Raw genomic sequence first — 26,850 nt, 5'->3', positions numbered from 1 at the left:
TTGCTGTGTAAGCATGATACTGCGGAAAGCCAACCAGCTGGAAATAATCTTTCACCCCGTGGCGCAGGTTTCAGGCAAGGGTGGAAGGCAGGGGGGTGACTGGCCAAATTGTTTGCTTGGCTGGGGGAGCAAGTCACCTAGGCTGAGGCCCCAGTTCTGCTGAGTTAGAGCTTACAGACCAAGAGGAGGGAGTGAGCGTGCCTGTCAACCTCCCAGCAGTCTCTTTCAGGCTCCTCCAAAGAGATTATCTATTTTGAAACTTTTTATGATCCAGATAAACCAAAGCTAGCACACTGGATGCCAGGCACAGGTACAGGACCTCCTACTTGCGGTGGGCATCTGAAGTGGGGTGGAGCGAGGGTCTGACCTGGGCGGTGGGAGAACCAAGCTCTCCAAACAGACCCATTTCCTTCCATCCTTGTCCTAACGTAGGGTGACCAGGGTCTCCAGGACCCACATGGGACCCCACTAGGTGGGATCCTGGCTGCTGGACTGTGAAACACCCTGAATCCCCAGGGCAAGTGGGCCAAAGGGCCATCTGGGCCCAGGGACAGGAGCCCCATGGGCCCTGGCCAGAGTTGCTGACGGAAGACATCAAAGGGCCGCAGGCAGAAAACACCCTCCCCTTCCCCCACTTCAGCCCTGGGAGGACCTGGGATATAAAGGGTGGGTCCCTCTCTGTGCAAACAGGAGGGACAGATAAACAGAAGCCCGGGGTGCCTGTGTTGTTCCTGGGACTCTGTGTCTTCGCCCTGTGGGTGCTGGGAGCTGGCCTCACACCCAGTGGCCCACCAGCTCATCTGGTGGAAAGAGCAGGGCCCACCTCGGGGGCTGCAGCTCTGCCATCGCCGTCCCCACCCGGGCTGCAGCAGAGGACTGGCCGGGGGCGATGAAGAGGACCAGGGGCAAACCTCCCCAAGGCAGGGCCTCAGCACACGTGGGCCAGGCATTACCCTTTCTGCCCATGTAAGATAATAAAAACTGTATCTTGGTCTCCAACCCCCACGCCCACCCCCACCCCTGACACCCCATCCTGGTCCGGGGCTGCTGAAACCCGTCTCACTTCCCGGTGACAGCAGTGTCTTCTGTTCAGCAAGGTGACTCTGGGCGGGTTCCTGGCCACAGGAAAGACCAAACCATGGTTAGAAACTGGGAACTTTCAGCCCTGCCTGCACTCTCTTGAGCAAAGGGGAATCCTGATTTGTGGCCAAGTCAGGGACAGAACTGTGGGTAACCTAGGGACCTAAGAGTGATTGGCTTCCAGGGTAGGGAAGGCAGTCTCGTGGAACTGAGCACTTAACCTGTGGGGTTTGACGCTCTTTCCAGGTAAACAGTGTCAAATATGGGGACAATACAGTATTAAATTGTAGGACACTCAGCTGGCTTAACAGAAATACATTGCTTCACAGTTGTGGGGACCAGAAGTCCAAAACTGATGCGTCTGCAGTTTCCCAGTGAGGGCGAGGGGAGGCTGTCCCAGGCCTCCCTCCTGGCCTGGTAGGTGGCCGGTGTCTCCCTGTCTCTTCACACACTTCTCCCTCTGCTGCAGTCACTGTGCCCAAATTTCCGCGTTTTCAGAAGGACACAGTCTTAGTGGGGCTTAGGGCCCAGCCACCCCACTGACCTCACTTTACCTCGATCACCCCTGTAAAGACCCCACCTCCAAAGTCACATTCTGAGATTCGGGGATTAGTACTTCAACATGCAAACTTTGGTGAGACAAGATTCAACCCTTAATGACTGCACTACTCCAGCACTCAAATGTGGGGGAGTAAAGAAGGGGCTGATCAGAGCACCATTTCAGTGGTTCTAGGACGGTGGTCCTTCAACATCCCCAGGAGCCCCCACGTACACCAGAATCTGGGCACTCAAGCCCTGCAGCCGGCCCTCCTCCGTACCGGCAGCTCCACATCCGTGGATTCAACCAGCCACAGATAGTGTAGAACCGTAGCATTAACTGACAAAAATCTGCGTATACGTGGACCCACATGGTTCAAATGCAGGTTGTGTTGTTCCAGGACAATAGTGCTTCAATATCAGGGCTGCGGGTCAGTTTTTTGGGAAATTTGATCCAAGGAGAGAGAAGTGTTGGGGGCGGGGAAGGGATGGCAGAGGCAGGAGCAGGGGAGGGGGCAGGGCCTTCCCCTGGGGAGGGCAGGTCTGAGGTAGCAGGTGCCCCCGGCCCGAGTTGTTAACCAGCACTGTCGTCTTGTACGGACAACCCATCAACCTGCTCCGTGTGACCGACAGCAGAACAGCAGAGCGGCGCCCACGGTGACAGCAGCCCCTCCGCCGTGCACTGGCCACACACCGCCAGCTTCCCCACGGGGACACGGGCCAACATCGAGGACATGCTGCTCACTGTGTTCACGGTTCCCCTTCCCGGAGGCTCACTGGCCGGTTCCTACCGCACTGTCCTGTGTCCTCAGCAGTCTCTCCCTTTAAACACTGAGGGCCTCACAGCAAGGAAGGCTATTCACCTTTAACTCAGCATTTTCCAAACTTTCTTGAGCCCAGGTCCTTTCCATTTTTAGTAGAACGTCTGTCAAAATCACTCAGAACGAGTGGTTGCTTGGGGCACACTTTGGGAAACGCCACTATACAACAATCCATCCACGTGCCAACGCGACCTTTAGCTCAAGGGTGATTTCGTTACTCGTGAGGCCCCTCCCCCCATACCTCCCGCGTCCTAAAGCCACGAGGTGGGCGGAGCAGCACAGGCGTCGTCCCAGCAGTGAGGAAGGCGACCGTGTCCCCGAGCAGAGGGTGGCCCTTCAGGGGTGTCAGGGTGCAAGCAGGGTGAGGAGGGCGACCCACCTCAAGGTCACCAATGCCAGACTGAGGAAATTTCCAGACTGAGGGAAACTCAAGAGACACGGCAACTGGATGGGACAAGATTCTGAACGAGATCCTCTTAGTGAAAACAGCGTTGCCGTGATGACTGGTGACGCCTGAGCAGGACCCGAGGTGCTGCTTGTGCTCTGGGTCGGGAGGGAGCCTTGTGCTCGTGGGGGAGGGCATCCTGAAGTGTCCCGGGTGGGGATGCAACCGGGAGGCAGCTCACTCTCAAATGGTTCAGGGAAAATAATGTTCTTTGCCCCATGTGTTTAAATTTTTGGTATGTTCCATCAAAATAAAAAAAAAAATCTGAAGCCGAGTCACAATGTTTGCCTGGGAACTGAACCTCCGGTACCCTCAGGGCCATCTGGGCACCGCACCCGCCCCATGGGATCCAGAACCCACATCACCTCCCTACTCTGGTGGAACGAGGTCGCCCCCCGGGCACTTTCCCCAGGACATGCTGAGAGCGGCTGCCAGGTGACCCAAATTGTCGCCCTGTCCAGGAGTGTTTCACAGCCTAACTTTGGCCTTTCCCTCTATCTTTAAGGAAAACACTTTATTTTCCCCAAGATGGTACTTCCTGCCAGGCTGAGAGCCCGAGGCTTTCCAGTGTCCGCACAGCCAAGGTTGCCCAGGCCCAGCCCGGCCATACGAGTGTTGGAAGTGTCTCCTTGTCGTTCGTTTCTTCTACCTTACGATGTTCAAAAGCAAACTCTGCCCTCCCCACCGCTCCCACTGCTTTGGGGGCAAGAGCACACTCCTTACTGCAACTTCCAGGACTGCTCCAGCCTTACCTCTCAAAACCCTCTGGTCATTCTGTCCCCAAACACACAGCCTCCTGCCTCTGGGCTGCCCCACCCCGGGAGGTGCCCAGGACAGCCCGGCTAGGACGCCCAGCCCCAAGCCATGGCAGCCCTGCCCAGGCTTTCTGCAGTGACACCGTGCGCCCACTCTCCCAGGAGACAGCGTCCTCAGCTTGCTACGCGAGGCCAACCCCACGTCAGCCCAGTTCATCTGGACAAATGAGAAGTTGCGTCGCAGTCACTGAGTCAGGGGTTTTTAATCAATCTAACCTCGTCTGTACCCCCTGCCCCCGATGCACACTATCCCCTTGTGACCTGACCCCCAGGAAGGGAGGTAAGACTTCCATGCCCATCAGTTCTTGAACTCATCCCAAAGTATTTCTTCAAATTGGCCATGGTGGTGACCGACCTCCCAAAGGAATCGTGATCAGTGTAGGTGTCAGCAGTTGGTGAACTGGATTCAGCCTTGTTTGGAGTGTTCTGGGTGACAGCTGGGCGTCCTCTCTCCCATGGATTTCCCTGGCCCGGGGTTTGCCTAGACCATCCTTACTCTCCACTGATCCCATTTCTCCACGATTCAATGGACAGTCTCAAAAAAAAAGCTTAAATTTGATTAAAAGGAAACTAAATTAGGGTTGTACTCTTTTTGATAAATTCATTTCTTTTAAAAGAGTCTAACTCCTATTTGCTATCAGGGAGTGTTTTCCTAAACTACCTGTGACAATGGCTGGTGCGGACGGTCACCCTGTTTGCAGGGGCTTAGGGGTAGAGATTACCCAGGTTCTTAGGGAAGGAGCCTGAGCAAAGGCCTCACACGTGTGATCACCCTCCTCCCTCTGTGGCCAGAACGAGTCGGGCACTGGGGCAGGTGGCCCACAGGGCAGACGGAGAACGTCCCTGCCATTAAGTTGACCAACAGGGCCAGCGAGTGCCCACAGTCAGAGAGGGCCTCATGTCTTAGCAGGAAGGAGACTGGCCCCCTGGACAGTGTCTGAGGAACAGCAACACTGGGGTCACAAAGTAAACCTTTGTAAGACCCCAGAGTGTCTGTCTCAGGAGAGATGTAAAATCCTTAAAAAAAAAAAAAAAAAAAAGAGAGAGTTACTCCAATTGGATAATCAGAAAATGAGGAGGAGGGAAGGGTGTCGACGCCGAGAAGCCTAGTCTGACGTTGCGGTGACTTCCTGCTCCGCCCGCTTTCACGTTAACGTCTAAGACGTTCTCGTTCCTGGTCAGTAGTTTCAGACAGATGATCAAATTTGTGCAAGACAACCCCCCCTCCAATGCAGGTCAGACTGGGCCACACCCTGGGGTGTTTTATGGTATCGTGGGAGCTGCGCTCACGGTGGCTGTTTTGGTAAAAATATCCTGAGGTCTGCTTTCTCGGAAGGAGGAAGAAATCCAGATGAAGCTGAGAAGCCTCGTGGGCCTTGAGGGCACACTGCACGCGAGGAGACCCCAGACAGAAAGCCAAGGGGCCGTGCAGGGAGGGTCCGTGCACACCGGGCGGGGACGGGATGTCCCTGCAACGTAACGGGAGGCGCAGGGAAGTGGCCGGACTTGGCCGCTGAGTCAGCAGCTTCTCACTCTCACAGGGAAAAAGCACTAACACCCAGGTAATAATTTATCTTTTATTCAAATTGTTGAATACTTTATATTACAGTAAATTTGATTGAAAAAATGAGGAAAGAAATCAATTTTTAAAAATACACTCATGTTTAAATCAAATAAGCCCGCCAAACGGAACACAAACCAAGGAACCCTACAGGCTGGTTTGCTTCCCACGATATGAATACCATTGAGTCTATATACAATTCTATAATGCAAGGAAAGTCGTTCACTAAACACTTCAAGAAAGGAGCCCGCAGCCGGGGAGGGCGGCGTTCCCGCCCTCTGTCCTGCAGACCCAAGGCCGACCTCGGCCGCCCCCCGAGAAGGAATCCAAGTGCAACGCCGGGGCGAAACACTGGCCCAGCGGCTTTCACGCAATTTCCGTAAGTCACGCACTGTGCAAATTAAGGCTTCTTATAGGTCGAATGGTTGAGAAACGCTTTTTCTTAAAAAAATAAGCACAGTAAAGGTGGTATCATGAGAACCTGAAGAGGTGAGACCTACACCCCAGATCTGGAAAAAGGTTATTTCCTCTGACATCTCAGCTCCATTCTCTCTCTCTCACACTCACACACACACACACACACACACACACACACATCAATCTTTGGGTGGGTTGTCTGACTTCACCAGCTGACGAAAGAAATACTGATAAATGTGATCTGTGCACCTAGGATTGAAGACGTCATGCAAAAAGCTGCAGCCGTTACTGACTAGAGGCAGAGAGCGGGCGGACCCTCCAAAGCCCAGGCACTGGGACCCCACGCATGTGTGTGGGCACATGCGACCCCTTACGAGACAGGGAGCAAGAGGGAAAAGAGAGAGAATGGCCTATTCTAACTGAGGATACATCGTGGACCAGTTCAAAATCTCGTATGAAACCATCCAAGTGCCCCAACAGCTTCCCCTTTGACCAGGGGTGGACGGGTACGTATCTTACCCGACTACCGGCAGGAAAAAACTGTTGGTTTTTTTTTTTCCACAAACCTGAGTAATTGTCAAAGTCAATAAATAGGAGGAGAGAATTAAATGCTAAAATATAATGGTCAAATACCCTACAGGGCCTAAAGCAGCAAGGGTTTTTCTCCAGCACAGCCCTCTGTCCCGAGACCCGTGTGGCCCGGGCGCATGCCAGGAGGCACTCTACGCGAGGACATGGGACAAAACCTGGGGCCTGGCCCCGCCCTCCGGCAGCTGGAGCCATGCCTCCTTCCCATGCCGGTAAACCACCCCCGGAGAGTGGCGCAGGCCGCCTCCCCCTCTCCCCCACCACACAAACCCTTCCCTTTTGAAACAGTTTCTGTTAAAGGCAAAAATGACAGAAGCGTCACGGAGCTGAAGTCTTATTTGGTTGGAGGTGCCGCTGGTGCCGCCGAGCCCGCCCCGCAGGCGTGGGGGCCTAGATGTGCAGGAGGTCCTCGTCACTGTCGTCGTGGAAGGAGTTCACCGGCTTCTGCATGGCCCGGGGCCGCCCGCTCCTGGCCGGCTCCCCCCGCACCAGCCCCACCCTGTCGTCCGCTCTCTCCCGGAGCACCTTCCTCTGTGGGGGTCTCATCGGGAGCACGCCGTCGGCCCCGGCCCCTCTGCCCAAGTGCACCTTCACCTCCGGGATGGTCAGGACTTCGTCCTCGCTGTCCTGCTCGTCCCCGTGCAGGGAACTGAGGGCCTCGGCCTTCACGGACTTGGTGGTGATGTGGCCATTCTCCTGACCCTCCTTCCCGGGCCTCGGCGCCGGCGCCTGGATCTCCTCCATCAGCCACTCCGTCTCATTCTCATCCGCCTCCTCCTCCTTGTTCACCTGCCGGGACACACAGAGACCCCGTCCGGCTCCTCCGCCCCCTCCCTCCAGGACCCACCCAGAGTCAGGGACCCTCCTCCCTGTCCACCATGGCCACCATGTTCCCAGGTCCCGGGTCCCCCACCAAGGAGAGGAAGCTGAGGGCTGGCAGCTCCTGCTGAGACCCGACTGAGGCAGATGGGGTCATGGGGGCAGGAAGGCGGGCCGGCGACAGTCGGCCGTGACCCCTCAGGTGCCCTCAGGTGGCGGGCAGAGGTCGTGCGGCAGGAGCCACATGGAAGACGTGTGGATGAGTCCGGTAGGAGGAAACCTTTCAGAAAGCAGTCTGGCAGTTCCTGTCAAGAGCCACAAGTGTGTTCCTGCCCTCTGGCCTAAATAATGCCAATTCTAGGGGAAATTTACCTAAAGGGAATCATCCAAATGCCAATGCACAAAAATGTTCACTACCATGTTTTTTTTGGTAGAACAGCCAAAAAAGCAGAAGTAACCTAAACACTGAATGCCCTAAGGAAATCAGCTGTGACCACAACAAGAAAAACTTGAAGATAAAAGGATAAAATGTACATTCGTATCAAGAGCAAAGAATGATGCTTCCCCTTTGTCTATGTCATACTGGCGGATCTGACGGTCTCCTGGCTGTCACTGACCAGCACTGTAACAGCAGCTCGACAGTGTGCGCGTGTGCACATGTGTGTGCGTGTGCGTTGGGGTGGGGGCACAATTACCTTCGAGTATTTGTAGGACACATTCACGCTTCTTCTGCAGCAGTTGGTGAGCTTGCTTATCACCGTCTCCCTGAAAGGAGACCTCGGTTACTCCGGGGGGAGCCCCTCACCCCCCAGCACTCCCAGCTGGAAACCAGTTCAGCCAAAAGGCTTTGGAATCTGACAGAAGTGAATTCAAATCCTTGCTCCACGTCTTCATGGTGTCCCAAGGACCAGAGTGAGTTACGTGTGGATGTGACGCACCCACACCTCCCACCACCCCAGGGCCGCACTGAGATTCCTGGGCCGAGAGACGGACCCAAGTCCAGCTCACTCCCAGACCTTCCGCCCCAACCCTGTGTCCCTCTGACGGCCTCTCAGGGTCGGGATGGCGAGGCCAGACCTTCCTACCCACCTGCTGCCCGCCTCTGGCTCACTGGGCAGATGACAGGCAACAGGGAGCCCCCGAGCTGACCCAGCCTCTGCCCTCAGGACAGGGCTGACCACACACAGATCCTGGGCCTCACTCATAGGTGATGTGAAATCCATTGGACAGTCAGACTGCCCGGGAATGACAAGTCCATTCACCAGCAAAGGGAAGCCAAGGGGTGGTGTCGCACCCGGCACACAGCAGGCACCTAACAAATGCCCCCTTTTTCAAGGGCGGGGGATCAGCTGATCAGAAAGACGCCTGCTCGTTAACAGGGTTTAACTCTTTGTCCATCTGTGGACACACGCAGAGCAATGTCCTGGGAATGGGCAGGCCAGGCTGAGGCCCGCAGAGCATCTGCCACGTGACCTGAGAGGGTCCACGGCCCTGGCCAGACACCTTATCACCTCATCACGGGAACACAGATTACAAAACACAGTTTAAGAGACCACTTCCAAAGTTTTCACCTAGAACTTCATGACTCTGGTGGCCCAGGTTTCAAATGTGAAGCACCGGCCTGTCCCCCCCAACCCGCTTCCCTCTCCTTACCGTCGCTCCTTTTTGTAAAGCAGCAGGGTGAGCAGGCAGCCGGTGAGCGCCACCAGCAGCAGGCTGAGGACCGCCCCGACGGCCTGGCTCCTCTCCGAGAGCCCCTTGTGCTCCTGCGTGTCCTCCCCGTCGTCCTCGTTGTCAAAGCCCACCCTGCAGGGAAGGCACGTCACTCAGCCATGCCAAAGCCACCACCCCAGCAAGGCCCAGCTCGGGCAGCGGTTCTGACTCTGCAAACCCCACACGGCAGGACCAGATCCCGCCAACACGGAGAACTCAGCAGCGGACGAACTCCTCTGACAATGAGATTAAGGCGGGGGGATCGGAACACTCAGGCCTCGTGAACTCTCATCACCGAGGAAATGAGAGAAGCCCAGCGTGGGGAGCGCAGCCCCCCACCCAGCCCTCGCTCATCTGCCGCGGGGCTCTGAGGGCACAGAAGCAAAAGCTCAGGGAAATGCTGGCTGCACCGGTCTCCCAGGACCACCGCTCCCTTCTCTGGGAAGAAGCCGTGATCGCAGCCGAGGACACATCCTGGGACATAGCCTCAGTGCTCCCGGGGGTGAGAAAACACGGATGAGACACCACTGGGCACAGCACAGACCCCTGTCTCCATCCAGTGCTGGTAAATCCAAGGCCAGAGGGTCGGGGACAAACACAGCAGCCACTCAGTCAGCAAAGTTCCCACAATCCCCACGTGTGGGGAGAAGCAGCACACCTCCACGTGGAGCACTCAAGAGAAGCACTAAAAATACCTAACACAAAACCAAAAACACCCTGACTGACCATTTCCGCGCAGAGAGCCAGACGTATGTGTAATGACTTGCACTTCTGCCCTTTCTGGCCCTCGGTCATTCCAGGCCAGCACGTCTGCAGTAACAGGACCAGAACAGAAAGTGTGCCCCATGCCAAGAAGGCGAGAACAGTGACAAGAAAGATCTGGACGCTTTGGGATAAGACAGGGAAACTCAAGAGGCCACATGTGTAACGTGAAGGTGCTATTAATTAGAAAAGTATTTGATTCAAATAATGGGGTCAGAGTGCAGCCTGACGGCTTGGTCACATATGGATGACGGCTCTGATCAAAATTCAGTTTAAGCCAATCTTGTTCCGGAACACCCGTTAGATAAGAAACAACAGGACAGGACGGGCTCACACCTCGTGCTCTGCACACCGCAGGCAGGGCTGGGCTCTCCGCAGAAGCGGCACCGCGGAGCCAGCCCGGCCTCTCAGGAAGTCCCGAGGCGCAGCCCGCGTTCAGATGTCAGAGATGTTCATTCTGTTCTATGTGTGTTTCAGTTCCTATTTTTGGTTTCTTCTGTGAGCCATAAATCATTTAGAAGTGCGTTTTAGTTCCCAAATATATTTCTAATTTTCTGTTCATTTCTTCCTATTGGTTCCCAATTGCACAGTGTACGTCATTTATACAACATCAATGTGTAAATCTGTTGAGACCTGCCTTATGTCCATATTCCTAAAAAAAGTTTTGCCCTAAATTTTCCAGAAACATAGATGTAAAGCAAGCGAATTTAAGATCGAAAAGGTATGACCTACAACCTCCCCACTCTGTCCCCACTCTGCTATCTGCCTGAGTCCAACATCCCTCACCCAGGAAATGAAGGAAATGATTATACGACAAAGATTCATTTTCCTTCTGATCTTGAAGTGTTAGGACAGAGAATGAAAAGCCTCTGTGAGACAGTGGCCTGGGTAACAGAAAGAAAAGCAGTCCAGAGAAAAGCAGTTCACGGCATTTTGTTCCAGGCAGGGTCGTCTACGAGTGACCGCCCAGCGGGCCAAGAGCAAAGCTGCGGACGTGAGGGGACGCCCACACAGGCCGCAGTCACCTCGCTCCCCCCAGGAGTCCTCAGTGCAAAACCGTGTCCCCTCACTCTCCAGGGAAACCTGGCCCCCAAGGTGTCCAAGATCTGCAGAACAAGCGCTTCATTCACTGAAATATAGAAAGCATGTCACTCGAGTTAATGTGAGGTTGACCACACAGTAATCTGCACCAAAACACGAAGAAAAGATGCACTGGGAACACAAAGATGAGACACGGCACCTGCCTCCCAGGAGCCCAGGGGAAAAGTCAGCTGGGAAAAATGCGCAAGGCAAGTGTGGAGGCGCTCAGAGCTCGGGGCTCACGGGAAGGCAGCGGCAGGTGGTGACAACGGGGCCGGGCCAGGAAGGGCAGGACGCTGACAGCCAGTGAAGCTGGGTTTACCTCTAACTCCTCCTCTGTTTTTTGTGCATGTCGGAATATTTCCACAATAAAACACCAGGGGAAAAAACACACATAAACTTACACTTATAAAACTTAGGTTTTGAGAGAGGACGTGGGGGTACAGTTGGTACTTGTCCATCCAAGGAGGAAGGTGTCCGACCACAAACAAGCTCCTGCCCAGGCCAGGACCCCACTTACCCCAGAGGACACACGGCAGAGGTGTACCAGGAGAAGAGGTACTGGCAGTCTGCAGTCTCGTGGCTGAACTCGGGGATCCCGTCCTTCACCAGTGGGTCGCAGTGGAAGAAGATGGTGGACGAGACAGACTTTGTCTTATCCTTCCCACACTTGGAGGACGAGGCAAACACCACATCCAGATCGCCATCTGTCAGAAAGGCAGGTGCACACACATCACCATTACCACCAGCGTTTCAACAGTGGGCCAGGCTCATCTCTTCAGAGTCTGCAAACAGTTTGCAGACTCAGACGTAAGGCTGCATCATTAAACGCTCCAGGTGAGCTCTTCATAGGCCACTCGACACATTAGGAGCCCCTGCCCTGAGTCAGGATGTGGGAAAGGCTTGCACCACGCGCCAAACGATGCCTGGCCTTTGTCCTCAGCTAACAATGTGAGGCAGAGTAGGGGCTGGCCACGCGTATCAGCCTACCTAGAGACCGAGGTTGGCCACGCAGGCAACCAACCAGTCAACCAACCAATCAATCCATCAACCAGCCAACCAGCCAACCAGCCAGCCAGCCGACACCAACAGATCAATCAGCCAAACCCAATAAAACCCCGGACACCAAGGCACGGGTGGGCTTCCGCAGCTGCTTCCTGAGCATCTGTGCAAGTCGTCGCACATCCATGCTGGGGAAACAGTGCATCCTGACTATGGAGGGAGAAGACAGCAGCTGGCTCCCCCGGGATGTCACCCTCTGCACTGCTTCCACCAGCTGGTTTTAATCTCTATCCTTTCACTGTAATAAACTGTGTGCATGGCTGCAAGGGCTCTCAGGGAGCTCTGGTGGATTATCAAACCTGGGGTGGGGATGGGAGTTGTCAGAAGTGAGAGGGCCTTGTGTGGACAACCTCGGAATTGGCTCAAACTCCTCAAGGGCAGCCACGGCTGGAGCACCGGGGAGTGAGGTGTGGAGGCCCCAGCTGTGTGGGCCGGGCTTGGGAAGGCCCCACTGTCCTCACCCGTAACTGGCTGTGACCTGAGCAGCTGTCCCACGGGCTGGAATGTGAGCTAGCTTAGGGCCAAGGTGGCAGCTCCATGTCTCGACCAGAGACAGGGCTTCGTGGTCTCCTGCCCTTGCCCTCACGAACCACTGTGCCTCACACAGAGTTAAAAGTGCATCTCTTACTGAAACGTGAGGAAAGGTCTCGAAACAACCTACTTTCTGGAGCTAGTACGTGAAGGGAGTGAAAAAGTCCAAAAGGGATTTGATTAACCGAGAATAAACAAATGCGCGCACACACATACACTGAAGTTCGGAGCCACAGGAGGCTGATGAGATGGGGCCTTACAGACATGAAGGTTCTCACTCGTAACCAGACCCCCTACCAGCGCTGTGCTGTGGAGCCTGACCACTGCTGCAGCCACACAACAGCAGTGACCCTGGATTTGAGGAGAGGGGCTTTGCAGAGAAGGGGACACTGAGCTGAGTGAGTTTGGCAGGAGGAGGAGGGTGGGTGGGCTGAGGCCAGCAGAATGGCCTGCACAGAGGGTACACGAAGCCTGAGGGAGCTCGTGAATCATCTGGGCGTGTCTGCAGCACCGGCCGCTAATAAAACAAGTCTTCTGAAATCTTCCAGGGCTTTCCTTCTCTGCATCACAGGGAATCGTAAGAGGCTTTTAAAGCAGTCCTTCAGTCAGTCAACAAACATTTGCCAAGCACTTACTACGGGGCCAGGCCCAGAGGACAGCACCTCAAGAGAAGGCCCAACCCAGCCAGTGTGCGACTCCAGCATCTGACTCGGAATTACTGGCAAAGCAGAGAAGGCGAGTGGGCTGACTCCATGACGAGGACACATGACAGTGAGTCAGGCTGACCCAGCAGGTCTCTGCCAGGCCCCATGGCCCCATACATGGGCACAGAAACTTCCAGGCTACACCTATTTGGGGAGCAGCTGCCCCTCCACCCAGGGAATCTCTCAGCAGCCCTTTTTACATCAGAGTCGGCTGGTTTTGTAAACTCACTTAACTTTAAAAAAAGCGAGTTTATTCACCTGGTTTACAAATCAAATCAAATTTGTTTAAACCAAAAACACACAAGTGGCCTCCTGGAAATATTCTTCCAAGGTCAAAAAGGAATTAGGAAAGAAGCAGATGAAAGAGACACAAACTTGCAATTGCAAAACACGTGTGCCACGGGATGGAGCACAGTGTGGGGAATGCGGGCAATGCCCATGAGATACCTCTGTGCGGTGACAGGCGGCAGCTGGACTTACCGTGGTGACCGTTCAGAAATGCAGAGAAATACCGTATCATTGTGTTGTCCAACAGGAACTAACACAGTGCTGTAGCTCAATTACACTTCAAAAACCAACTAACTCACAGAAAAAGACATCAGACTGATGGTTCCCAGAGGTGGGGGGAGGAGGAACTGGGTGAAGTTACAAGATAAATCAGCACCAGGGATGTCATGTGCCACATGCTAAACATCAGTATTAACACTGCAGTATGCTGTTGAGCATAAATCCTAAGAGATCTCATCACAAGAGGAACAATTTTTTTCCATTTCTTTAATGTTCTATCTATGACAATGGATGTTCACTAAGCTTGTTGTGGTCATTTCATGATGTAAGTCAGTCAAATAATTATGCTGGGCACCCTAAACTTACACAGTGCTGAATGTCACTTCTATCTCAATAAAACTGGAATTAAAAAAAAAAAAAGAACTGGAATTAAAAAAAAAAAAAAAGGACCACAGCCCCATTAGTGCAGCGTGATGGCTACCTACACGCCCACCCGAATCCCTAGGTCAGCTCTTTCCCATCCTTCCTACAAGCGTGAAGTCTCCTATCTTCCTGTAAGAACATCTGCAGTTTCAAAATAAAGACACATCCTGACTAAAACTGAATGGAAGGCGATTCCGGACGTGCACACCGTGCCCCACCTCCGCCCCACCGCCCCACCTCTGCTTTGGCCCAGGTTTGGCCGGTTTGTCTGTGAGGTGAAGCTGACCCGCAGTGAAACGCTCGGGTCCCACACGCGCCGCTCGGCCCGTCTGACGAGGCCCACGTGACAGACGCAGGGTCAGACCAGGGCTTCTGTGTGAAAATCGACCTGAGGTTTCAACTCAGGGGCGTTTATGAAGATGCTGAAGTTCCTTCCAGGAGGTTAAATGTGGGGCGTTCGTGGAGAGAATTACCTTGAACGTAGTACTTGGTTCTGTCGGAAGTTCCGACTTTCCGGCTGAAGTGCCGGTCGTTGGGCTTCACCTGACAGATGTTGGCCCCGGCGCACGCTGGGTTGGAGGAGCCCGTGATGGAGGACAGCTGGATCTCGTACAGGTACTTGTCCCCATTCGTTCTCATGTCCCCAGAGGCACTGAATCGCCTGGATACATGAAAAAGGCCGTGGTGACTCCACAGTCCTTAGAGAAAGCCCTCTATCACCTGGACCCAGAGCCCCGGGGACGGGACAGGGCCGCGGGACGCTGGCCCCAGCTCCTTTCCCAGCCGGGAAGGGGCCGAGGGCACCATCTTACTGCCCCACCCTCTGTGCTCGGAGCCTCACACGCTGCCCGGCACGGCCCCGGACCCCGAGACCACCCCCCAGTGACACTGTGGAGAAACGAAGTCTTCTTCCTCGTGCCAGTGAGCCCGGAAGGTTCCAGCTCCGAACCCCGGGCTTATCGTGAAGTGAGGGAGAAGGGGTGGCTTTATTTTTACACTCAAGACAATTCACCATCATTAGTGTCAGTGGTGGAGTCACGCTGTCCTTCTGTCTGAGTAAAAGCTGACAATTACCTGGAAAGGTGACTGAAACATACGGGCCTGTTTACCTCACAGCCGCCGGCCAGGGGGGGACCTGAGTGAGGGGCAGTACTTGAACGGGAAACTTTCCACTTACTTGAAATAAATGTCCCCGAGGCTGAAGCTCCGGCCGTTGGCAGGGTTGGTGATGGTGCCGTTAACCATCTGCACCTCCTGCGGCTTCACAGCGCAGGCAGCCCGTGACTCCCAGCTCAAGTAGTAGGTGCAGCTGTTGATGTCAAACCTGCAGGGCGCACATGGGCCTGGTCACAGCCATCGACCCGACGGCCCCCACTGCCCATGCCTCTGCCCAGCGAGGGGCAGGCCGCCCCGGCGGGCAGGGCTGCTCTACCGGCCCATCTCAGCACCAGCACCGGGAAGGCGACCCTCCGGCACACCCACGACGTGACTACGGAGGCAAGTCACCTATTTTTAAAATAAACATCTAAAAGCTGGGAAAATGTGCATGGAGACTTTGGAATGTTTACTTTACAAGCTCCTCAGACTCTTAGCTTGATTTGCTCTCCGACAGCACCTGGGTCTCCCCCTTCCAAGCCCAGCTTCTGGGAGGAATCGGTTTGCTCGCAAATAGCGGCTCATGTGCTGTCTCTGTTGGCAGAACGCCTTCCTCCCGCACCAGACTCGGAGCTGCCTAGAGATTCCCAGTTTAATCCAAGAACATCCCAGGTGCTGCCCCACCTGCCCGCGGGTCCCAGACAGGCTGCCTGAACAGCTGGCCTTGGGTGGCACCAGTCAGGGCCCTCTTGGTTATAAAGTGACATTCAAAGACGGAGCCAGTTAAAGCTTTTAGTCTAGTACGTGTGTCCCAGCCTCCATGCAGAAACTCCTCCTTGGGCAGGGCAGCCCTGGCCCCACTCAGGCCCTAAGTCTCAGCGGCCAGGCCCCCTCTCGACTGTGGAACCCAAGCACCCTCCCCGCTGCCCACACACTCCCAACCCCACAAGTGGAAGCCATAGGGAGAAACTGTGACGGGGTCCCGGCCCACCCCGGGCACAGCTCCCCCAGGGACCCCTACACCCTCACCGCGTGAACGAAGGCCGGCCCACTGTTTTGGCACAGGTCAGCTCAATGACAGTGGACGCCGTCTTGTTTTCACCGCACTGATGGCCCTTTGAGTAAGTCACGATGACTCTGTCATCTGAAACACAGGGGATTGAACTGACGTCATTTCCACTGCCTCCCAGGAGCCTCGATGTCAAAGTCAAAACCTCCATTAAGGACAAACATTTGTCTCTCTGGAGACTCACTGCCTGGGTTATCAGCACCGCCAAGCCTGGTGACCGCGCTGGGCCCACGTCACTACTTGCACGGCCAGAGGAGACCCGGGTTCAAGTCCCAGCCCCGCTCCCTGCGCTCACCAGTTCCACAACTGGGCTGCTGACTTCGGGGCTGTCTCCTCACTTGGGCGACAGGAAGACTCCCCTGAAGTGAGCAGCTTCGGGGCTGGAAGGGGTATGCCCTCAGAGCGCGTGCGTGGAGCCAGACCCAGTACCCGCAGCTACCATCACTGCCCCAGCTCTGTGCCACTTCTGTGTACTTTTGGGGGCCTTCCCCACCACCCTCACACCCGAGCCTCCCAGTAACAACAGCGCAGGTGCCAGACCTCCGCCCGACAAAGTGAAAAGCCAGACGGGGTAGTTCTGGGTTTCTCAGATCTCCTGGCTCCACGCGGAGCTCTCTCTGCCCCCGAAGATGAAGAAGGTAAAAGCAGCAGCTGAGGCCCGGAGCCTCCAGAGTCAAAGAAAAGTGGGGACACGCTTTCAGCTGCACGTCTCACAGGGGCCAGCGTGGCAAGCCAGCCAACTCTGCTGCTGGTGCCAGCTTCTCCCAGTGGCCACCGAGAGCTGTCCCGGGGGGCCCGAGCCCACGCAGCTCGGCGGACAGATGGCGGCTCCGGGGGCCCGCATGGGGCGGTCCTCAAGGGGAGCACACCCTCCAGCCCAACTCTCACACATCCAACCTCTGTCCTTCAAGGCAGGGGATGCGGAGGCAGGCGAGGTACCAGCTGCCCAGGGGACCTCCAGGGCACGGCCAAGGTGCAGGGGACCAGGGAACCACTCAAAGGGGGGTGAGAAGTGAGGCCCAGCTACTTTGGGTGAATTTGTTTTACCTGTTGGGCTCTGTGTGAAATTTTGGAAGAAACAGTTTCACAGCTTTAAGGAGGAATTCTTAAATGGCTGGAATATGGAGCCAACAAGCACAGGTCTTGATGGCAGAGTGCCCCCCACAGCAGACGGGCAACACACTCAACCTTCCCTGCCTCAGTTACTCCACCTGTGAAATGGACTCAATACCTACCCGGACCGCTGCTAAGGATCACACACATACACCCACACAAACGTACAAAGCATGGCTGTCATACAGGACTATTAGTTCTGGGACAAGAGTCCATCTCTTCATCCCATGAGGCAACATGCCCTAACTGAACGCGGCAGCCATGGTGACTGTCCTTAGACGGCTGCCCTGGAAGGACCTCAGAGTAACACCCCACCCGCTGTGTCGGGAAACAGGGAGTTTTACTAGCTAATCTGGTGAGGCTTCAATGTTGCTTTACGAGTTGGCTGTGGGAAACCGAGGGAGAGTCAGGTCAAATATCCAAACATAAGTATGAGACGGCTGGGACAGAGCCACCCTCGGGCCATGATGCGCCCTCCAGGAGCAGGTGGGACCATCTCCGACAGAGGGCGAGCCAGGCTGGAGGTCTGGCCACCCACCCCCTCAGGGCAACTCGCTTTCAGTTCCAATTTGCAGGGTTTTTCTTAAGGGTGACAGTGGCTCCCTCAGAATCCCCTTCCTCCATTTCCACAGCTCGAGCAGATGTAATCTCCCTGTGGTTTAATCAGGACAACTCAGGGACCCCTACACTAGCCTAACAAGCAAAGTGAGCGTTTCTCCTTTCCTGCCCTCTGACACACCCCGACTGTTCCAAAACCAGGAGAGCCCCACCCTTCCTTTACATAGTGAACTGTTCACTCAACAACCAACTGCAAGATAAATTTTCTATTAAAACTATTCAAAAAAGCTTCATTATTTATCTACAAATTATTAAGACCCTACAAAAACATCCTCCTGAATTGTCTTTACCAGGTTCTGTCACCGTTTGACTTTCCAGAATAAATGCTCGCATGTGTCTACGGAGACTCAGACGCAACCCACAGCTGGAGCAGATTCCGAGGGACCCTGAACATTCCACCCTCCTCCTGGGCACAGGTACCTTCCCGAGATCCCGGAGCCCTCTGGACACACAGGCTGTGATCTGCTGCCTCAAAGCATCTCGGGCAGAACTTACTTTAATGTTCTGGGAGGTGCCAAATGCCAGAGAAAGAGTCACTGAGAGTGCCGCCAAAAGTTTCAACCAAGCCAGAGCTGACCCTCCCGGTCACATGAGGACACCCTCAGCTTCCCAACTCAGAAGTAGCACCTGTGACCATGTGACAAGGATCCAGGCCTTACCTATGACATCCAGCTTCTGTGTGTGAACAAGGCCCAAGACCTGGACCTCGCCCGAGGGGCTCTTTCTGCAAACACTGGCTCTGTCAGCGCAGTCGAGGGGCCCCTTATAGATCTTCTGACACAAGTTGATGTAGTAGCTGTGGAAGGACACAGACGGAGCAATGGTCAGTGCCCATGCCGACACACACGGGGCAGCTCTTCCCACCCCTCCGGGAGAAGTCATCGTTCCAACAGCCACAGACTCCATCACACCTTTGGACGCAGCACCAGAACAGATCTCCTGAGAAACAAAGGCCCAAGAGGGGCTGACTGCGGAAGAAGGGAGCGTGTGTGCCCCCCAGGCACACAGGGGGGACCCTGAGTGTGGTGGCTTTAGAAGGAGGGCTTTCGAGTCAGGACAGGCAGCAGCTCAAACCCTGGCGAGTCGTTACCTGACTCGAGGTTACCGAGGTCCTCCAGGGCCACGCTGCCCTCTGCGGGGAGGATGTAGGACCTCAGAGCCCCCGGCCGAGGGCCCTACGCACAGAGCCATCAGCGTAACTGACCAACCTCGGGCTAGCGCGGCCAAAGGACTTTGTGCAGCAGTGCTGAGAAAGTCAACACGCCTCCCCACGCCCAGCCCTGGACGGCCGCCCTCACAGATGCAGACCCAATCGACACTAATTCATCAGGCCGACGGCCGATCAGCCGCTTCCTCTGCTTCCAAACCGCCTGCTGGACGCCGGGCCTGAGACTCGTTGCCGCCCCACCTTCAGAGCCTGAGCGGAAGCACTGCCCTGTCAGGAACGGTAGGCTCCTGCCGCCCGAGAGCGGGGTGAGGGGGGCAGGGGCGGGGGCGGGGACTCACGAGGCCCCGTCGTGGACGAAGAACCAGGACCCGGTGAGGGAGGACAGGAGCCGCAGGTCATAGGTTTTGTGCTTCTGCACGAACTTGCACTCCATCTTCTTCGGGGGGCAGACAACTTTTGTTCTCCACTCGAACGTCACCTCACACCCTCGAACTTCACTGAAAACTTGTGGCCTCCCCACATCAGCATCCTCGTCACACTTGAAGATGATGGCCGACGTCCGGTGGCTGTTTGCTGGGGACACAGAAGAAGTGTCAGACCTCAGCCTGTCTCCTCTCTGCTGCACTAGCACCTAGGGGCTCTGTCCATTCCCAGCCGCTCCCCACGCTGCGCTGGCCACCTCTCGTTTTGTTCCTTTCACGTGTATCTTAAGCCTAAATAGACCTGGTTCCCCCAGTTCTTAATTCTGCAACACCAGCACAACTCCTTGTAGACGGGTGTTCAGTATGTGATTAATACAGGAATGTCAGCAAAAAACAAACAGTAATGATAAGATACCTATAATTACCTAAACCTGGGAGCATCACCCACCTGCCCAGGAGAAAGGTCCTGCCACGAAAAGCCTCAGGACAGAACTGTAGCAGCCCCTTGTAATTTAGCATTTCTCAGTCCTTACTGCTAACTGCGTTCCCCGGTTACTTACAAGAACTAAGCGCGTTCTCCTGCATTCATCCCACCACCCTCCTGGAAACTCACATCGGTCTGTGTCACGCACGCAGCAGCGGCAAGGGCGCTACATCCGGGCCACTGTGAGCCCCCAGCCCAGGCCCCCAGCAGTGCAGCCGGTCACCACACTCCTGATTACTCCTTGGACACCCCACAGACCCGTGACAGCAGTAGCTCCGCTCAGCGTGAGTGTGAATCACCAGTGCTGAGAACGGGTGTGGACCAAAGTCCTGCGAGCTGGGGAGTGAGCCGCGCTGACCACCCCGCACCTGCTTTGGCCCCTGGTCCTGCCGAGGTCTACGTTCAAGGCAACGCAGCACAACCCACAGAGAGCTTAAAAACAGCCTTTCTTGCAGGGAGGGTATAGCTCAGGGGTAAAGCACGTGCTTACCATGCACGAGGTCCTGAGTTCATTCCTCAGTACCTCCATTAAAAAATAAACCTAATTACCCCCCCAAAAAAACCGCCTTTCTTTATGGAAAACAGCCCTGACAAGAAAAGATTATGTGCAGCAGAGTCACTGCCATGAATTTGGACACTCGCAGAGGTCTGAGCACAAGGCGGGCCTCTGGGATGTGGGCGCTCCACTCACAGTGTCTGCAAAACCCCCACTCATGGTCTCGGTCATAGTTGGCGGTCGTCGCGCACCAGAGCCGGGCCCTGCCCTCCAGGACACACTCATTGTAGCTCTTCTCATTGAATAGGAAGGGGAACACACACGGCTCACCGTCTTCAGTTTCTGGAAAGAAGAAGAAATCTGCATGACCCCGACTGCCATCATGACACTGGCTGTGCCCGGCCAGGTGCAATCCCCTAGGACAAGGACCCCCCCGTGGAAACAATCACCCTGGACCAGCAGGGGGACAGCCAGGCCTCCCAGTCACCACGTGAGTGCTGGCACCCAGGGCTGTTAGTACAAGTAGTCTGAGGTCCAGTCCAGAGTCCCAGGGCTCACAGCATCTGGGGTGTCACCCCTCAGTTCACTCCTGCCACCAGGTCTCATTTCGTGTTTACTAGGAAACTGAAATTCACCCGCCGCAAAGATTTACCTGGAGGGCAATTATCTCCATTGGCATAACTTAAAATGACGGCTTCGTCCTGGTGCCTGTAATCCAGTCTCATTGACGCCAGCCGCCCAAAAGATGTCCCCTTGCTCCCTGAAAGCAGACAGACGCCTCCATCCTTACAGCCACCTTGATCCAGGCCTGTGGCCGCTGTACACACCCCAACGCTGTAGGTGCGCGAGTCTCGGGTCACCTGGAGAGACATCACCATGCATGGCTGTGACTGGGTCTCTGGGGGAGAGGGCCGGCACCGCAGAGGGGTGGCTAGGGCAGGAGAGGGGGGCTGTGTCCACGGGCTGTGCGTGGGCACCTTGGAGTTCACCCTCCTTCTCCCCAGCCCTGACCTTCCCCCCAGGCCCAGCCTCCAGACAGCAGCTGTGCTCCCGCAGGCCTGAGGTAGGGAGCCAGCTGTGAGATCTCAGGCTGCTCTCCCCACTCTCGAAGCCCAGGTCTCCCACCTTTAACCAGGGAGTGCTGCAGACTCAGTGCCCAAGCAGAGTGGCCACAACCTAACTACACATGTACCTCCCCGGCCCCCCTCCCTCTGCAGGCTCCACCTGCGGCACACCTGTGGGGAGCGCCTGCGCCCCAGCAAAGTATGCGTTACTGGGGCCAGGCCCCTGGAACCCGGGCACACAATTCGGAGCTCACCGCTCGCCAGCCTCCCCGCAAAGTACTAAGATCTCGTGGCCTGGCTCCACAGCTGTACGACTCAGTAACATCTATGTCACAGGCCTAGAGGTTCCCCAACCACTGGCAACCCGAGATGTCCACAGCCCCATCAACACAGCACACAGTCCACGACATGAGGCTGGGAGAAACAGCCCCCCCCAGCACACACCCCAGTGGGTCTCAAGTCAGGAAACCTCGCAGCTCCTGCCACCGTCTCCCCTGGTCAGCAGAAGCCAGGCTGGAGACAAGGAGGGACCCACGTGGGCCTCACTGCATCCCCGATCACAGGCCCCGGCGAGCGGCGCTACCTTGAAGGTGCTCTTGGAGAGGCTGGACAGGTTAAAGTTGTAGTGCAGCTGCTCGTCCGTCAGGGAGCAGCCCTCCGTTTTCACCTCATCGGGACAGACCAGCGGGGTCTCCCACTCGAACACAAAGTCACAGTCACTCGTCCTCAGCAGCTTCGGAGTCCCCTGTTTAAAGGAAGAGCATGGGAAGGAAACCCACATTTCAGCACAGCATCCTCACACTGCCCCTCCTCCCTGGGCAAGGGCCAGAGACACCGGCCTGGGCCTGAGGGCTCCAGCGCTGCTCCCAGGCCGCCCAGTTCTCAGGTGACCCCCAGTGGCCTCTCTCCAAGAGGAGGGAGCGACTGTCATCACCAGCAGCAAGGAAGCAGCACTGCCCTCCCACCTCGACGCCCTGCTACTGCCAGCCGTGGGCCTGCGCTCAGAGGCAGAGTCTCAGTGCTCGATGCCACCAGCCCAGAGGAAGAAAGGGAGGGGTCCTTAATGTCATGGCAGAGAAGCACGTGAGACTGAGGACTCCCGACGCAAAGCGGGGAGGCCAGGGCTCTGATGTGCTCGCGGAGGGCGTCTCCACTCCACCTTCCCCGGAAACTGAGGATGTTCACAAGTGTGAGACACAACACGGCCCAACATTCCACGGGCCAAGTATTATAAATAAACAGAAGTCAACGTATTGACGCCCTCCCTTCCCTTGTTCAGCAACAGCCGCAAAAACAGATGAGGACTTTCATTTTCAGTTGTTGTCGAGAGTCTGTTTTCCTATAAACCTATGTGGAGAAAGTATTTCCACTGAAGATAAAAAACACAGGGGAAGAAAATCTCTTTAAAATCTTTCCCAACTTGAATGCACACGTGGCCTTGTCTCTAACACCTCATAAACCCTGACTGATCACACTCCGCAGGCTGCTCAGAGAATCAGCGAAAGTCCAACGGCGCCTGGAGATGTGCGTGCAGACGTGGCCATGTCAACATGCAGGCTCACAGAGAGATAAGGGAGACTGATAGCAGCTCCTCTTGTCTTGATCACTCGGGGTTATCCTCGTGCCCAGCACTCTGAGCAGGGACACGTCCACCGCTTCGGGGTGCTGTGGGGCTCTACGTGCAGAGGCCCCAGGCAGCAATGGTCTGTGTTTGCCCACTTCTCTCAATTACTGTCCTGTCCCTCATTGTTAGGCTGCTGCCGGGCCACTTCCTGCCACCGTCCACAGACCCTTCTCCAGCAGCCACAGCTCCCCTTCCCTCACAAACCTGCCACAGGAATCAGAAAGTCACCTTACTGAAATCAGGAGACAGGTTACAGAACCATGACCTTTACCTGTCATCCTAGGGCCAGATGAGCCTTAGAATTAATTTATTACCTGCAGGGTTTTAAGAGGCAATTCAGGATATATTTATTTCTCTCTCTCTCTCTCTCTCTCACACACACACACACACACACACACACACACACACACACACACACAGAGTCCTGTAATCAAATACAGTAATATTTCTATAGCAAAACGTATGAAAATTCATACTAAGTGAGACACAGAGCCCAAGTAGCCTCAGTCCATCCACATCAAAGACTGGGTGTCCAGAGCTTTAAGGATTTCAGAAGCACAGGAGAGGGAGGGGCTGTGGGCAGGGCAGCCCGGGGCAGAGCTCTGCACCTGAGCAGCAGGCAGGGCTGTGTGCCGTTAGGCAGCCCTTCTGAGTCAATGCAAACTCTACCAATTCATCTCCTATTCTAATGGGAAGTCAAAAGAGAACTCACACAAAGCTATTTATAACAACACAGTACCCTTTTTAATGGGAGCCAATGCTGTTTGGTAAATGCATGTAAAAGATGTCAATGGCCTCCTTAAAAGTAGAAAGTACAGATTAGTTGTAGCTATTTTGATTCCAGAGGTCTTCTTTCATCTGCTAATTTCTAAATTCTGGGTTATGTCCTGAGTGATCATAGCTGCCAAAACAGCTGTCTGACTTCCCAGTTTAAGAGTAATATCAGTAACGTCGTGATTCAAAAAAGGGAAAAGACAGCCAACACTTCTGTGTATTGGCAGGCAGAGGTGAATGCCACGTCTGTGCTCAACTGTTTATAAACATTCACATTTTTAAATTATAGCAAGCCTCTGTGTGTAAAATCTGCCCTGGTAACCCAGCGTGGACTGACTTATTGTTAAGTTAATGGTTTTAAATTACTCGATGCACCACTGACACACCGTATGATGCAAGACTGGTATTTTGAATACGGGCATCCTTAGATCTGAATCAGGCGTTTCGGGTTCCCGGCTCCCACAGTGAACAGGCGCTCACTTACCATGCTCACGCCTCTCTTACAGTGAAACGTAATCAGAGAGGTGTAGTTGAAATGCCTGTCCACCAAGCAAGGAGTACTGCTTTCAAAGTTCAAGTAAACCTCATTAGCTATGGGGTTGAGTATTGGAGGTCCTGTGACTCGGCCAATATCCTAAACGAAGAAAGAAAGGAAACATTTCAGGAAATTAGTTGTTCCCCAGGTTAAGGGAATAAAGACTAATAAAAAATTGTAAAAATTATGTTACTGGTTTTGCAGAATGGTAGTATCTAAAGAAACTGGGTTAAGAGCAGCACCTTTGACAAATCCTGACAGTGCAGTGCAACAAAGAAACTTCAGTTTGCCCGTGGTTATCAGTTTTGAGCCTACGTTAGTAACAACAGTTCTGTTTCTACTCATGGCCGATTTTGGAAGATTCTAGGGAACAGGGATCCCTCTCTCGGGTCACATCAGGAATGCTGCACCGTCTCCTGGAGGAGACGTCTCCTCCAGGAGCCCACGTAGCTGCCCTGATGCTGTCCCGTCTCCCCGCTGCCCAACACTGCATGGGGACTGCTGTTTCCCTGGCCAATGACCCAGTGCATCCTCAGGACACACACACTCATTTACCCCCCACCACCTTCTGGGGCTTCGCACAGCACCTGCACACCCAGGCTGCTCAGGGAGCACCTGAGAGCAAATAAACATGAATGGAAGAAAGCTGACTGGCCAGGAACAGCGTGTGTGAGGAGTGTGAGTGTGTGTGTGTGTGGGAAGCCACACGGCATGGTTCGTTCACAGCTGTGGGGCATGTTCGGACCACAATGACACAACATCCTCTTCAGTTAGAGAACTTACTGCTTTTTTTTTTAACCTGCAAAAACGGAGCCAGGCAGGAAAACACAGCAGACGGGACCTCTCGGAAAGTGAGTCACAGCAGGCCCCCCACCTGCGCTGTTAGCAGGGGTGACGCCACGGCACTTCTCTGGACCCCGCGCTTGTCACGTAGCTAAGCCTTTGTCAAAGTCCCATCATGACCAGCCTCCCCACCCACTCCCAGCGTTTCTCCCACCAGCGCCACAGACAATGCCTTTTAAAGGACACCTACGTACCTCGTGACAAGACTCACCGTTTAAAGAATGCAGACAGAAATAGCCCACTTTTGAGATGCATTTCAAATAAAACACACCGAGCGTTTCACAAAACGTGACTGTGACTCATGAAGACAATTTTTAAAGATCCCAATCTACACTGAGAAATGCGCTTATGAAACCAAGATTGTCAAGGCAGAGTCCGCAGCTGTCAGCGAACCAGCTGGTGCCCTGCACTATGACTCATTTGCCAAAGAACATGCTTGCATTTTCCAAGTGTTTTAATGGCCCAAGACCTGCATTTAAACAAAGAAACCAAGCCCCGTCAACGTCCCTGAGGCGTCTAACACCACACACAAGAGTGTCTACACGTGTGTGTTCACACGTGTTTCCATGACTCAAAGGCCTTCTGCTGCCAAATCCTGACACTGACCCTCCCCCCGCGGGACCCAGACACGGAGCCCCAGCTCAGTTCCCCACTCCGTCTTCCCAAGTCAGCCTCCACTTGCAGAACCGCCTCCGCCCTGGGACCCCCACACTCACTATGGGGGCGCCGTCGACAGGCACTTTGCACACAGCGGCTCCGGCAGGGCAGGGCACGCCGTGCATGGGGTTCAGCGGCTGGCAGATGTTGATGTAGAAATCAGGGCTGGCGTCAGAGTACTCGTCCTCACTCTCATCATAGGCCTCGTACCCACCAGTGCGGTGGATGAGGGGCGACAGGTCGATGATGGAGCTGCCGTTCTTCACAGAGCACTCCGTCTGTCAGAGAGGAAACGCACCTCGCTGGCGTCCACAGCAGGATGTCCTCGCCACCATGAAGTCACCCCCGAGAATTTAAGCCAAACCAAAAAAAGCACACAGAGCAGATCGGTGCCCCCTACTGCTTGGTGACATGAACATCAGGGACCTTGAACCCATTATCTCGGGCTCAGGAGGGGATGAGGCAGGCCGGGGGGGGGGGCATGTAACTCATAGGAGAACTGGAGAGGGAGACTGGCACAGCTGGGCACTCGTCAGAGGCCACACGGGCCCAGACTCACCGGCTGCTCGCAGGCCAGGGGCGTGTGCCAGGAGAAGAAGAGGGTGCACGTTTGCTTGTCCAGGGAGATGAGCACCGGCCGGTTGGTGGGCCCAGTCTCGGGGCGGCACACGAAGCTGATGACGCTCTTGTAGCTCAGGCCGGTTTTGGAGGGACACGGGGACCCGTCCTCGTACACCAGCTGTAAGACCTGGTCCACGTAGGCCAGCCTCTTGCTGGCCTTGCCCACACTGATCCTGGTCTGCCCAAAGCAGGCCCCTGTCCCAGACGCGAAAAGGGGAGGGAAAAACACACGATGAGGGTCCTGAACGTCTCATTTTCTGATGAGAACTTTCTGCAAATCCAGACTTTGACATTCAGAGCTGTTGCTTGTAATTTTGAGCACCCTATGTGGTTTTAGCAGATGTTACACATCTCGTATTTCATCACACGGCCCGAAATACCCCCCACTAGCCGCCTGCTGCA

General features: G+C 54.9%; 1 protein-coding gene and 1 non-coding gene across 2 annotated transcripts in view; one reads left to right on the top strand and one right to left on the bottom strand.

Annotated features, from left to right (window-relative positions):
* Nucleotides 1-5,261: 5,261 nt before the first annotated feature.
* The window catches only part of IGF2R (insulin like growth factor 2 receptor), a 96,031-nt gene continuing 74,442 nt past the window's right edge, over nucleotides 5,262-26,850 (bottom strand). The window contains exons 34-48 of the mRNA XM_072966129.1: nucleotides 26,387-26,643; nucleotides 25,887-26,105; nucleotides 24,277-24,426; nucleotides 21,978-22,139; nucleotides 20,983-21,190; nucleotides 20,526-20,672; nucleotides 19,267-19,501; nucleotides 18,420-18,556; nucleotides 15,990-16,104; nucleotides 15,043-15,189; nucleotides 14,339-14,526; nucleotides 11,159-11,345; nucleotides 8,737-8,889; nucleotides 7,779-7,848; nucleotides 5,262-7,053 (exon numbers count right to left, since the gene is read on the bottom strand). Of these exons, the coding sequence (XP_072822230.1) occupies nucleotides 6,655-7,053; nucleotides 7,779-7,848; nucleotides 8,737-8,889; nucleotides 11,159-11,345; nucleotides 14,339-14,526; nucleotides 15,043-15,189; nucleotides 15,990-16,104; nucleotides 18,420-18,556; nucleotides 19,267-19,501; nucleotides 20,526-20,672; nucleotides 20,983-21,190; nucleotides 21,978-22,139; nucleotides 24,277-24,426; nucleotides 25,887-26,105; nucleotides 26,387-26,643 (2,774 nt within the window). The 3' untranslated portion in view covers nucleotides 5,262-6,654. The remainder of the gene's footprint in view (nucleotides 7,054-7,778; nucleotides 7,849-8,736; nucleotides 8,890-11,158; nucleotides 11,346-14,338; nucleotides 14,527-15,042; nucleotides 15,190-15,989; nucleotides 16,105-18,419; nucleotides 18,557-19,266; nucleotides 19,502-20,525; nucleotides 20,673-20,982; nucleotides 21,191-21,977; nucleotides 22,140-24,276; nucleotides 24,427-25,886; nucleotides 26,106-26,386; nucleotides 26,644-26,850) is intronic.
* TRNAG-ACC (transfer RNA glycine (anticodon ACC)) lies at nucleotides 20,290-20,362 on the top strand. Its single transcript has one exon. It is a non-coding gene; the product is annotated as a tRNA-Gly (tRNA).

This window comes from Vicugna pacos, chromosome 8, assembly GCF_048564905.1.
Source record: "Vicugna pacos chromosome 8, VicPac4, whole genome shotgun sequence".
NCBI classification, from domain to species: domain Eukaryota; kingdom Metazoa; phylum Chordata; class Mammalia; order Artiodactyla; family Camelidae; genus Vicugna; species Vicugna pacos.
The sequence above is the reverse complement of the archived record's forward strand: the minus strand, read 5'-3'. Positions and strand labels throughout refer to the sequence as shown.